The 13,079-nt window shown below is 35.6% G+C and overlaps 1 protein-coding gene across 3 annotated transcripts in view; it reads left to right on the plus strand.

Moving 5' to 3' along the window:
* Positions 1–13,079, plus strand: part of HEPACAM2 (HEPACAM family member 2) — a 37,779-nt gene that overhangs the window by 14,451 nt on the left and 10,249 nt on the right. For all 3 annotated transcript variants that reach the window (XM_055272687.2, XM_055272686.2, XM_055272688.2), the window contains one exon: positions 3,112–3,408. In XM_055272687.2, coding sequence (XP_055128662.1) covers positions 3,112–3,408 — 297 coding nt within the window. The remainder of the gene's footprint in view (positions 1–3,111; positions 3,409–13,079) is intronic.

The raw sequence follows: 13,079 nt of genomic DNA on the forward strand, positions 1-13,079 counted from the left end.
CTTGAAAAGGAGTAACACTCATTTTCATGTGTATTAAATTTCTAGACAGTTTGTTTTTATAGCCCCATTCTCTATACCCTGAAAAGCAGGGGGAAGATGAAGACCTAAATTGAGTGGCTGTATTTTTGTGACCACATTTTTCTTCTTTATCAAGTCTGCCTTGCTCTACTCTCAGAAAGACCCTCAGACTTTGGTTTTTGTACACAGACTCAGGTCTCTTGCTCTCCCAAACTATGGTAAATTCCTCCTGCTGGTTTCCTTTGGCGTGAACCATAACCGTGCCCGCTGCTTGGTGATCTTTCCTTCCCTAATGTTCTATCAATGCTGACAACATGAAGGGTCCCTTCTGAACCACAGGGCCTGAAATAACAACTGTACATAGTATGTGGTCAACATCTCAGATGTCTTCACTATGCCTAGACTCGTACCATGTGCAAAGTAATCTCAATATTGATTTCGGTTGAGCGAGCAAAAACAAATTTTTGTTCCCATTACACTACTTACTGTTTAGTGGAATGCAGAATAAAAGAGTTCCATTTGACAGCATATTGTTCTAAACCTTTTATCACAGTGGTTTCACCTGAGACTGTGTCACAGCCTGAAATGAGAGAACAGGCTTCTTATTCAGTAACAGGAAAGGGGCAGAAATTTCTCCTTATTTTAATCCTGTACCTTCAGTTCCTAATTACTTTAAATTGAAAGTACTAACTTCTGTCTGCTTTCTGAAAGCAGGCTTATCTCATGCAGGTATATTAATAAAAACCCATATGGTTCCTTCACATTTCTCCATAAGTCTTTTTCTCTAGAAAGAAAACATAGATTAGTCTGTTTTCTAGCTAATCTATTGTTTTGTATATTCGTTTTCTGTTATAGCCTAGAAAATTTGTCTCCTCTGTGGCAGATTGGTCAGAAAATGCTGCCATGATAGAGAACCACTCTCGGAATCTGCAAACTTGGGATTGGTTTGCCAATATCCAAAATGGTTTTACTAGGTTGGTGCAAAAGTAATTGCAGTTTTTGCCATTACTTTTAATGGCATAGCAAGAATCCTGGTGTTTCGAAGGGGTTAGAAAGAATCTTGGCAATCAGTTCTCTAACCTGTCTTTTTATATTAAAAGGTGAGGAAAATGAGACCCAAAAAATTCAAATGACTTCTAAAGAATGCATAGCTAGTGATTGAAAAAATTAGTTACCCTAATGTTTAGTTACTACATTCTATTATTCTATATGTTGAGAGATAAATAGCTTATACTTCTAAAAAAATCAGGGCCTTTAAGATTAGGCCATTACTGAGCAAACCATCCATAGCCATATGTAGTTTGTAAATTCCCTAAGAATATGAATGTCTTATACCTCTATCTCCTGTATACTAAATATATTATCTCATACTTAGCATCATCTCTCAAACAAACATTTGATTCATTACTTGATTGGATGATTATAGAATATTAATATATAATTAGTAATTGACTGTAGAACTAGTACTATAGTTAGACAACAACAAACTATTATAATATAGAAAGTTATACCACTTATACTTTATTTCTTTTTAGAGAAGTAATGTGAATGATTAAGTGCATATATTGTAGAGTCCTAGCTCTGCTATTTAATGGCTATATGACCGTGGGCAAATAAATTGTTTACATATCTCTTTCCTCATCTTAAAATAAGAATAATAACATCTACCTCGTGGTGGTTGCTTTAAATATTAAATGTTGGTATCTGAATAAGCACTTAAAGTGCCTTCTCATGGCAGATATCCAATAAATGTTGGTAATGATCAGCTGAAAGGTGAACATAAGCATACCCAAAACTCAAAGATTTTTCGACTATAAGCCAGGATTTAGACTGAATGAGAAAACCTATCTAGGAGAAGAATATTTTTTTAATTTTCCTTATTCTCTGAAGAAAGCAATGGGAAATGTGTCTTCACCTACTGGCAACCTAACACCATAGAAATGGTAAAATGCTGCAGGAGTACTGCAATGTGGAAAAAAACACCAGGGGTTAAGTAGTTAATGATAAAGAAGATGTAATTTTTTTTTTCAAATGGAATCCTAATCTTAGCTGGGGTGTGGGTGGGAGAATTTAAAAAATTCTTTAACTGTTAAAATGTTGTAAAAATACCAAACACCCCTATGTCTATTTGCACAGTGTCCCATGTGAAACAATGTCTTTTATAAATATTTACATGGCCTACCCTAGCACTGAGAAGAAAAATAGATAATACTGAAAGTATGGTTGTTAAAGAGAAAATAGTGGCCATAATCTCTTATCAAAATATTTTCAAGTACAATGACTATTTCAGAAATATTAATGTGTAGAAGCTAAAAAGTTGATCTAATAGACATAGAGAGTAGAATAGTAGTTACTAGAGATGGGGAAGGGTGGGGTGGTGGGGGGTAACCAAAAGTTGGTTAATAGACACAAAAATAGTTAATGGACAGCTAGATACGAGGAATAAGTTCTTGTGTTCTATAGCACTATAGGGTGACTATAATTAACGGCAATTTATGGCGTATTTTCAAACAGCAACAATGGTAGACTTTGAATGTTCCCAACAAAAGGAAATAATAAGTGTTTGAGGTGATGGAGGTACTAATTAGACTGATTTAATCATTACACACTGTTTACATGTATCAAAATGTGATCAAAACATCACACTACCTCATAAATACGTATGATTATCATGTCTCAATTAAAAATAATAATAAAATAAATCAGCATATAGAAATAAGCTAGTCACACAAAAACAGAAAGATTGAATTTGTCTACAAGATTGCAGATTTATCAATACATTACTCAAAACCTTAGCATCACAATTAAGATGACAGTATTTGTAAAATTATATATGAAGTTTCAGGTTTTTACTATTTCAGATTAGTTCAAATCACTATTTCAAATAAAATCTCAAATAATTTTCACTTTCATGGATATCAAAATAAAACATATTTAGGTCCTCATCATTTATTGGGACCTAAGCAAGGACCTGCTCATCCAGTTCTAAGATGAAAACTTTCAAAAACAGTAAAATGCTACTAAGCTCTCCCAAACTCAAAACCTATGTTGTGATTACTTATGTTACTTATCTATTTTTTTATATTGATGCAGATGGACCTTATGGACTTCAAGTGAATTCTGATAAAGGGCTAAAAGTAGGGGAAGTGTTTACTGTTGACCTTGGAGAGGCCATCCTATTTGATTGTTCTGCTGATTCTTATCCCCCCAACACCTACTCCTGGATTAGGAGGACTGACAATACTACATATATCATTAAGCATGGGCCTCGCTTAGAAGTTGCATCTGAGAAAGTAGCCCAGAAGACAACGGACTATGTGTGCTGTGCTTACAACAACATAACCGGCAGGCAAGATGAAACTCATTTCACAGTTATCATCACTTCTGTAGGTATGTGTGACATACAAGGAGGGGATCCTAATAAAACATGAATGTATGTTGGCCTTGCACTTCCCCTATCTTATACCTAGGTAGAAAAGAAAATCATTGTGGGATTATTCATATACTCTAAAAATCTCTCTTTCCAAAGTTAACTAAGCCATGGTTTCTATGACTCAAAGAAAAAAACTCGAAATGAAATAGGGGAGGAATTCAATTCAATTGTGAAGGGCTATGAAGAAAAAGAGAATTCCATAAATTACTTCTAAGTGTGCACTCTTGCTTTCCTAGTTTTATGAACAAAAATATAAGAGAAACAGACTGCTCATTTAGAGGGTTTATATCTACCATTGCATTAGGTCAGATGAATAAGTGTCTATGAGTTGGGAATCTGGGTTTCCTACTTCTATTTGATTCCCCTTCTCACTGTCTTTCATGGGTTCCCCTTCCTCTTTCACCATTTAAACAGCTGAAATCTATGGAAGTTCACAAGGGGAGTCTCAACACCTTGGAAATTACAAAATTCTGTAAGCCTGTGAAATTTGGCTTTCTCTAGAAATCATCTGATTTTCAGAAATGTCATCAACCCGCAAAGGTTAAGAATTACTGCCTAAAATATTGATGTCCACCAAATCCTCATCCTTCTACATCTTCTCTTCTTTCTCTACAGAATGGTTTTATTCTCCTGTATGATTTTCTGTATGATTTCATTCATTTCCATGGCTTCGTGTAACACTGGTACATCCCAAATCTACATCTTTAAAGCTCTAAAACCGTACACCCAGCTGCCTCTGGATGTTTCTGCTTGGAAGTGCCAGAAGCACCATACAGGTCCAATATATCAAAACTAAACCATCTTCTTTCCCCCAAAATTGCTATTCTGTCTGTATTGCCTATTTAAGTGAATGGCCCTACTAACTACCAACCTAAGACAGAAAGCTAAGTGTCTTCTCAGACTCATTCCTCTTGTCTATTTCCTGGTCCCACATTCAGTCACCGAGTTGTGTCCATTTCCTTCCTTCCTATTTCTCAGATACATTTTCTTCTCTCCTTCTTCCTTCTTTTGTCTTTCTTTACTTATTTCTTTGTATTCTCTTCTTCTTCTCCCTCTCCCCTTCCCTTTCCCTCCCTACTCCTCCTTCTCCTTTTCCTTTTTCTTCTTCCTCTTCTATGACTACTTCTACTACCGCTAAGTCCTTCTCAGACTCTCCTTTGCACACAAATCAAATCCCACCTGGGCAAAATCTGGGGGCAGGTTTGGACAGGACATGGTGGTTATGGTACCTATGACTGGTGGAAGAACAAGTTTATAAAAGCTACTACTCATTAATATCTTTTCTATTGATGCCTTCTCTTTCTTCACCTTTATAGCACTGGTACCTAGAAAAAGACCCATAATACAGAGAAACTCAGTATGTTTTGTTGAATAAGTGATGCAACAATATAATTTCTTGTAATCCTTAGGCTCAGTTTTTCAGTACATTGCCCTTGGGCCATCTGCATCAAGATCACCTAGGGAGGTCGCTAAAAATGTAGCTTCATTAAGACATCTCAGGCCTATTGGATCAGGACCTTTCAGGTAGCACTTGAGAATCTGAATATTCAGCACATAGAAGCGTGACAACCACTTGTTTAGTACATTTTATCTCCAGAGCATTTTGAATTTACTAAAAAGTGCCTAAAGAGCCATGAAGAATTATAAGACTATCGCAAACCTACAGGTTGATAAAGAAATGTATAGTGGATGGGTTCCTCATAGGGACTCCTTAAGGTACTAGGAGGAAAAATCACCCAGGTATTTTGGGATGTATATATTGTCATGGTGAGGTTTTTTTCATCTGAAGAAAATGCACTGTTCATTATGATAGCCACTAAACTCATCTGGCTTTTGAGCACTTAACACATTGCTATGCAACTGAGAAACTGAGTTTTTAATTTTATTTCATCTTTATTAATTTTAGTATGAATGTAAATAGCCACGTGTGTAGTGGTTACCATGTCAGACAATGCAGCTCTAGAATTTTTACCTGAGTTGCTTCATTTGGGCAGTAGATAATAATATATATTTCTTGTAGACCCAAAAAGAGTATGTGTTTTAGGGTGTTGTAAATTAAGCACCCATTCATTCATTTTTTAGCACTCGTTATGGGCCAAATATTGGAGTAGGCACTAAGAATAACATATGAGAAAGGTAATTCCTCCTAATAAGAATTCCTACTCACAGTCTAACATGAGTGGCAAACACATAAACAGCTGAGGTACATCCTTTGCTATTTTATTAAATTTTTATAGGCTTAACCAGCTTTTCACCTCAGTAGCAAACCAAGACATAATTGTACAGCAAGCCATAATTAAGCATGTAAAATAGTAGCAATCCAGGTGTCATCTTCTGCTTGTTTCTCATGCTCACTGCAAGTGAAAACATGGCTGTAATGTGTAGAAGTGCACTACAGTAAGGCTTTCCCCACTGCCTAAACTTTCCACATTAATATTTAGCCAAGATATTCTCATATCAGAAGCCCCCAATATTTGATTAAGATCTTATTACCAAGGTCCAAAGACAGCTACGGTCTTAACGTCAGATAATTGCCTTTTGCAAAATCTAAAAAACCTGTTTGACCTGTACAAAGACCAAGCATTTGTTATTATAGTAAATAAGAAGAGCAGGTGCTTATTTTTCAGAGGGATTCAGAGTTGTCAATATTAGTGGCCTCTTTGTGGCGTTTAGAGCTATTTTCTAACCCCCAAATGTCCACAGAGCTTTAACTCAAACAGCAACAAAATGGCAAAGAAAAGGAATAGTATTGATGTGTTTTGTTAAATATTTGGTTTTTCTAAGTTTCAAAGTCAATGAACCTCTGCAGTACAGATAAAGTATACACCAACCTATAGTTATAAATGACCATCACTTGCAACTATCAATTGAGTCTACTCTCCATCCACTCTGATGAATACACTCTTGAGATCTGTGGAGAATTTGAAATCATTTAAAAGGTTAAAATACCTGCTTTTGAGATGTTTCCAGAACCGAATTCCTGTTTGGTATCGCCAGTGAAGTTGTAAGTAAGAGATTAACCTCTTACTTCTTAATAAGGCAAAACATTTGGCTGACCAAAAAGTTTTAGCAATAAAACGTGGAAGCCAAAGGAAAATGGAGCCAGAGATGACTCCAAGGTCACAGATATGGAAAGAAAATGACAAGGTCAGGAAATAATCAAGTTTTATTGGGCCCAGATTTTCAGTGGGGAGAGGAAGTCTGGAGAGAACAATTAGTTCTGTGTTTTTCTGCCTTTCTAAGACTACAGCAAACGGTGACTTTCACCTCTTTGGACTATGATTCACATCTATTTGGAGATATTAATTGACCTTTTTGTATCTCCATGGAAATATCCTAAAGAAAACAGAGACAATAGGCAAGTTCACACAGCTAGTAGGTGATAAATAATATCTGAATTCAAAGCCTTTTTTTTTTTTTTTTTTTTTTTGAGATGAAGTTTCACTCTTGTTGCTCAGGCCAAAGTGCAGTGGCACGATCTCGGCTCACTGCAAACTCTGCCTCCTGGGTTCAAGTGATCCTCTTGCCTCAGTCCCCCAAGTAGCTGGGATTAAAGGCATGTGCCACCATGCCTAGCTAATTTTTGTATTTTTAGTAGAGACGGGGTTTCACCATGTTGGCCAGGCTAGTCTCAAACTCCTGATCTCAGGTGATCGGCCCACCTCGGCCTCCCAAAGTGCAGGGATTACAGGCGTGAGCCACCACACCCAGCCCAAAGCCCTTGTTTTTAACCACTATACAAACTGTCTCCTTTGATATAACTGAGAATGTTGATGAAACCATATGGTCTTTCTAAAAGGTAGGTATAGGGTCACTTTCTCATCACCTATCCAATTTAATGCTACATACGTGTACTTTCTCATCACCTATCTAATTTAATGCTCTGTACGTAGAGATACTCTGGTTTGTCTACAATGTGTATAATTTCATATTAATGCAAAGTTAGGAAATACTTGTAACTGAAAATAATGTCTATGATATGTTTCAAGAAAAGAATAGCTATTAAAATAATAAATTAGCTTTGTGTTTTGCGAAACAAGATTTTATTACCTTAATTATGGACTTCCTTGAATGCAGATGTCCCTACTTTAAAGTTTTAACTGAGCCAAAATTGCTATTGTGACATGCAGTGTATAGACAGACAGATAGATAGATGATAGATAAATAGATAGATGATAGATAGATAGATAGATAGATAGATAGATAGATAGATAGATAGATGATAGATAGATAGATAATGTTTATGGAAATGTAATCATCTGATCAGTATTCAAATGTTCACATTTAATGAAGGCATTCAATTGTATAAATAGAATTCCCTAAGGCCATGTGGGCGTAGTTTGAGATTTAGCCATAATAGAAATGTTTTCAATTTTTACATGATCCTGAGAAAGCTACCATTTTTTACATTTATTTATATTCCCCATATTTTCTTAAAGAGGAGAACAGGAAAAAGACTCAAGACAGAAGAATGAATTTACTAATTTTTTCTATCTGGAAATTTCTCAAGTCAAGGCCTCTAGGAAATGTATTTCACATTGGGCCTTTGGAAATGACAGTTAAGATAGAACTACAAATCTGACATTCAGACCCTGAGACCTAAGGTGATGTCTCCATGAGCATCCAGCATTGAACAACTGTGTCTATCAGGTGGGCCTATGATGGAGTGTGGAAATGGCACACTCCTCAACGTGGCACCTTCATCTCCGGAGGGACATGAGTCAGCTGCCATAATCAGTGAACAGATTGGATGAGAGAGATCTCAAGACTTCATTTTGATCTAGAAATAGATACACAGACTGGTAGCATATGGCTGTCCTGCCATTGAGTGCAGTCTCAAACAGCAGGGTTGCAATACCATGGATACCACACCTCTTGCCTATATTTGCACTTAACATGTTATTCCATTTTATTTGTTTGCCTAAGGAGGAGGCAAATAGCATTTGCACTATGGCTTTGGCACATGAGTCCATCATGTTTAAATAATGGGGAGAATGGCATGCTGTGAGCTAAAGAATAGTATAAACTCTCTGAAAGGAGAAAGAAGGAAGCTCCTGCAGGTGTTCAGAACTGCAGAAGTGATCCCTATACATTCTCTATGGCAATAGGGTCAGAATTTCCTGCTGTCTTATTTTCAAGTTCAGGTTCTGGAAGTTCATCTTTGCAAAAACACTTGCCTATGGCTGAGACCACAACAACTGTGCCCCTTGATTTGATCCTTTACATATTTTGCACTTTTTGTGTGTGTGAAAGGAACAAATTTCAGATGCTGGACCTAGTAAATCTTGTGTGTTCTGCGATAGAGGAGCAGTGTTGAGAGCAGAGAGCCAGAATGCTCTAGAGAAGAGGACTAACAGGAAAGATCATTTCTTCCAAGAAAAGGATTGTCCCTGTTCCTCATTCTCCATGGGGAAGACCCTTGGCCTTTGCCACAGCCGTGGTTTTGGGCTGACAGGCACTGGTCACTACAGGAAAGCTCTCTGATGTAGGGCAAACACAGGCCAAGGGAAGAGGCAAGAGAGCAATAAGGAAGGAGCCTAAAAAAATAAGGAAGTAATGGAGGAGGGAAAGAGTGGGATCCTCTGTAGGACAGAATGTGTGCAAATTAGGTCATTTTAGTAAATACATATCAAAAGGGACAAAAAATTAAAAATGAAGGAGAAGGGAACATATGTATCTTATCTAGTCTAAGACATCCAGTCGTTGTATATTAAGCCTACTGCCCGACTGGAGAATCACAGAAGTGTCTGGCAGAGAGCTGATGCCAGCCAGAGTGAAGCTTCACTATTAGAATGGGAACTGCTTGGAAATAGTAATTATTAGCATATGTTCAAGTTTAAGAGGGAAAAAACAGCCGAGACTACTCAAGTGTTTTTCTGCAGTTTTGCTGATGATAAAGCATATTGCAAAAACTTGAATAGAATAAATTAGCATTGAATTCTTTTTTGAGGAGTCTTCAGGGGTTATAGAATTTTGGTGATGGCAGTCTGGCTACTAAGAAGTGAAAGATTTGAAGCACATGAAGTCTGATGTCAGAAAAAGTTAGAGGAAAAACTGATATGTAAGAGCCTACCTACTAATTGGAAAAACCAATCTTTGACCACAGATTAACAGAAAAAAAGTTGAACTTGCAGTCAGAAAAAAACCTGTCTACTCTCAATTCTAGGACTTACTGACTCTGGCAAATATTTTAGTTCCTCTGAGACTCTTTCTTTATCTGTAACTGTAAGTGGTGGTATGAATTTTCTTTTGTAAATGGAAAACAAATGTACATTTGATTTTATGTATATATAATATTTAATACATATTTAATTGTGCATTATCTGAAAATTCCCTTAGCTAGTTTTGATTTTATTGTCACATCTAAAATGATGAAATAGAGAATTCACTTGCTAAAAGTGATGCCCAAATCATATGACATATGTTAAATCTGGCCACTCTATTATTTGGTATTTTTTATTAATTCTTTCTTTTTTATTATTTATTTCTTACCAGTTTTTCTGGGTTTTTTTGTTTTTTTTTTTATTTTTTTTGCTTTTTTATCACTGTCACTGTCTCAGAGAGCATTCTATTTGCCTTTATCTTATTGACAACCACAGTGAAGTATGGGTCCTTCTAAATTTATATCTTAGAAATGAAATTGACTAAATTTTGTTTGGCTTCCAAAAGCGCACCTCTAGGATGGTAGAGAATCTGCAATCCAATTATGTAAAGAACAACAAAATGATCTGGGGATGCTGAATCTGAAGAAGAGGATTCTCAGGGGGAGATGTGAGAGTTTCATCAAACAATTAAGATGACATCATATACAGAGAGGATTTGATTTATTTGTCGTTGCTTCAATTGGTAGGACTGAGTAGATTTGGGCTTCATTTGGGAGAAGGATTTTCTTTCTTCTATAATGATTAGGTAAGAGTGGTGGAAACAGCATGGAATTGTTGTTAGACATTGCTAAATTCAAATTTGAGTCCTGGAGTCTTAGATTTCCCAACTGTAATATGAAACTAATTATTGTGTCGTAGAAGCAGTAAATGGTAAAACTATTAATTTTGATTAGAATTTTTAATCCTTAAAGTCTAAAAGACAAATAAAAATGTATAACTAACAAGGAAATAGAGAAGAAAAGATAAATAAAATTCTGATTAATCTAAATTAGGACAAGAAAGGAGAGAGAAAAGAAATAAAAAGGTAGGAAATATAGAAAAAATAATAAGATTGCAGATCTAAACTGAAATATATTACTAATCATAGTAGGTCTTGGTGTGCTAAATATTCCAAGGAAAAAACAAATGTCAAACTGGATACACACCTTAGTATGAAGATACTGAAAGGTTGAAATTAAATAGATGAACAGATAACCCATACAAAAAAGAAAGCCAGCGTAGCTATATAGCAGGTCTTCTAATAATGTTATTTCATTTCAACATCATTTCATTATAATACTGATGAGAAAAAATATCAATTCCCACTGGGGCCACTGTGTGTGCAGTTTGCACTTTCTCCCCCTACCTACATGGGTTTTCTCCAGGTATTCCAGCTTCCTCCCACATCCCAAAGATGTGCACATTCAGTGAACTGTCATATCTGCATGGTCACTGTCTGAGTTATTGTGGGTATGTGTGTGAGTGTGCCCTGAAATGGGATGGTACCCTGTCCAGGGCTAGTTCCAGCCTTGTGTCCTGGGCTTCCGGGATAAGCTTCTAGCCACCTGCAAGCCTGAACTAGAATAAGCAGGTTGGAGAATGAATGAATGAATGAATATGAATGATTGTCAAATAAAAATTTATAAAGACTAGGATAATCATATAAATGCATGACAATAAATGATGTGATATGAAAGTGCTCCACAAGACTACCAGATTTGTGATGTTAGTTTTTGAACTGCATGATGCTAGGGGGTGATTTTTACAATTTTCAATTTGTAAACATTTATTCCTTGATTTAACCCATTACCACTATCACTGCCATCATTCACGGATTCACCAAAAATGGAGTAAATAACGATCTTACTTGTTTTTATTAATATTTATTCAATGTATGTATAGCTCACATTTATTTCAGTGTTTGATATTAGAAGGGTTTGGGATCTTTATGTAGAACTCTTGATATTTTTCTGACCAGAAATATGTTGTAGAGACTTAGCTCTTGTTTATATCAATTAACCAATGGTTAAATTGGTTTCATTATATGTTGTTTTGCTCAGTCACAGTTTCCAAGAATCAGCTGATGTTAAGTGAGGACTTACTGTACTGGTATAAGATAATGTATATAAAAATTAGATGAATTAGATAAATTCTTTAAGATAAGAAGCATTAGGAAGTGCACCTAATAAATAGCAAAAATTGACTGAAAAAAATCACAAAGTGGGAGATTTTAACATATTTATTTCAGTAACTAATAAAACAGACAAAAACTCAGTAGGAATAGAGAAAACCTGCCTCACCTAGTTGAAATAATATAAATACTACATGCAACAACTGCAGAATACACCCTCTTCATATGTCTATTTGTATAGTTATTTAAAAAATCAACAAACTTCAAAGGATTGCCCTCTAACAAGAATGAAATTAAACTAAAAATCAATAATAGAAACAACACTAGAAAACTCCCAAACTTAAGAAAATTAAGCAACAGGCTTCTAAACCCATAGGTCAAATAAGAAATTGCAGTGAAAATTAGAAGACATTTTGGACTTAATGATAATGAAATTACTATGTTTTAAAACTCAGAAAAATGTTGCTCTATAATTACATTGCCTACACTTGAGGAAATGAGGGAAAAAATAATGGAAATTAAACTTAAAAGTGTATTGTGTGTGTTTATAAGTTGTATTAAAATAACATATATATATGTGCAATTTTTTGAAGACTTTGTTACTAGCATGCCACAGATATCAGGTCCTATTTACATAACTTCATGTAAACTTCTCTGGCTCCCCCAAGTCATAGAGTATCAGAGCAAGAAGAGAACTTAAATGCCAGTCACTCTTACCTCCTCATTATACTAATGTAAAAATCAAAAACCTGAGAGTCAAGGGGCTCACCCAAAGTTACACAGCTCTTTAGAGAGAACAATCCCACAAGAGAATCATATCTGAGAAAAGGCTAAGATCTCACAAAGAGACTACTCAAGTGCAAAGTGGTTCCAAACTAAAAGGTCAGCCTTCTAACAGTGGGGGAATATAAATTATTCTACAACTTTTTATAAGGCAAAAATAATCTAATAAGCTTCATGATGTTCTAGTCTATATCTAGGATCAATAAATTGCCATTCTAGTTCATTTGAAGCTGCCTTGCATTTATTTCTTCTAGCCAAGGTTTGAAAGGGTTTAATTTAAAATCTGTTTCAAGGCAATAAGCAGGACACAGCTATTATAATCCCATAGAAGAACATTTTAAGAACGCAGTTCTCTGAATGCATGTCAGAAATTATAAACTCCCCATCAGAAATGGTGAAGATTTTTGATAATGAAAAACAACCTTGTCGAACTCTTTAGGACTTAAGGGAAATATGTGAATGGTGCTGTATTGGGTAATTAGAAGAGATAACCGATTTCCATGATGTGTTTACTCGATTTTTGCACATATGATCTACACCACATTATTAAAAGATTCCTGTAAGATTAAGA

The sequence above is a fragment of the Symphalangus syndactylus genome, chromosome 3 (genome assembly GCF_028878055.3).
Source record: "Symphalangus syndactylus isolate Jambi chromosome 3, NHGRI_mSymSyn1-v2.1_pri, whole genome shotgun sequence".
In the NCBI taxonomy this organism is placed as follows: Eukaryota; Metazoa; Chordata; class Mammalia; order Primates; family Hylobatidae; genus Symphalangus; species Symphalangus syndactylus.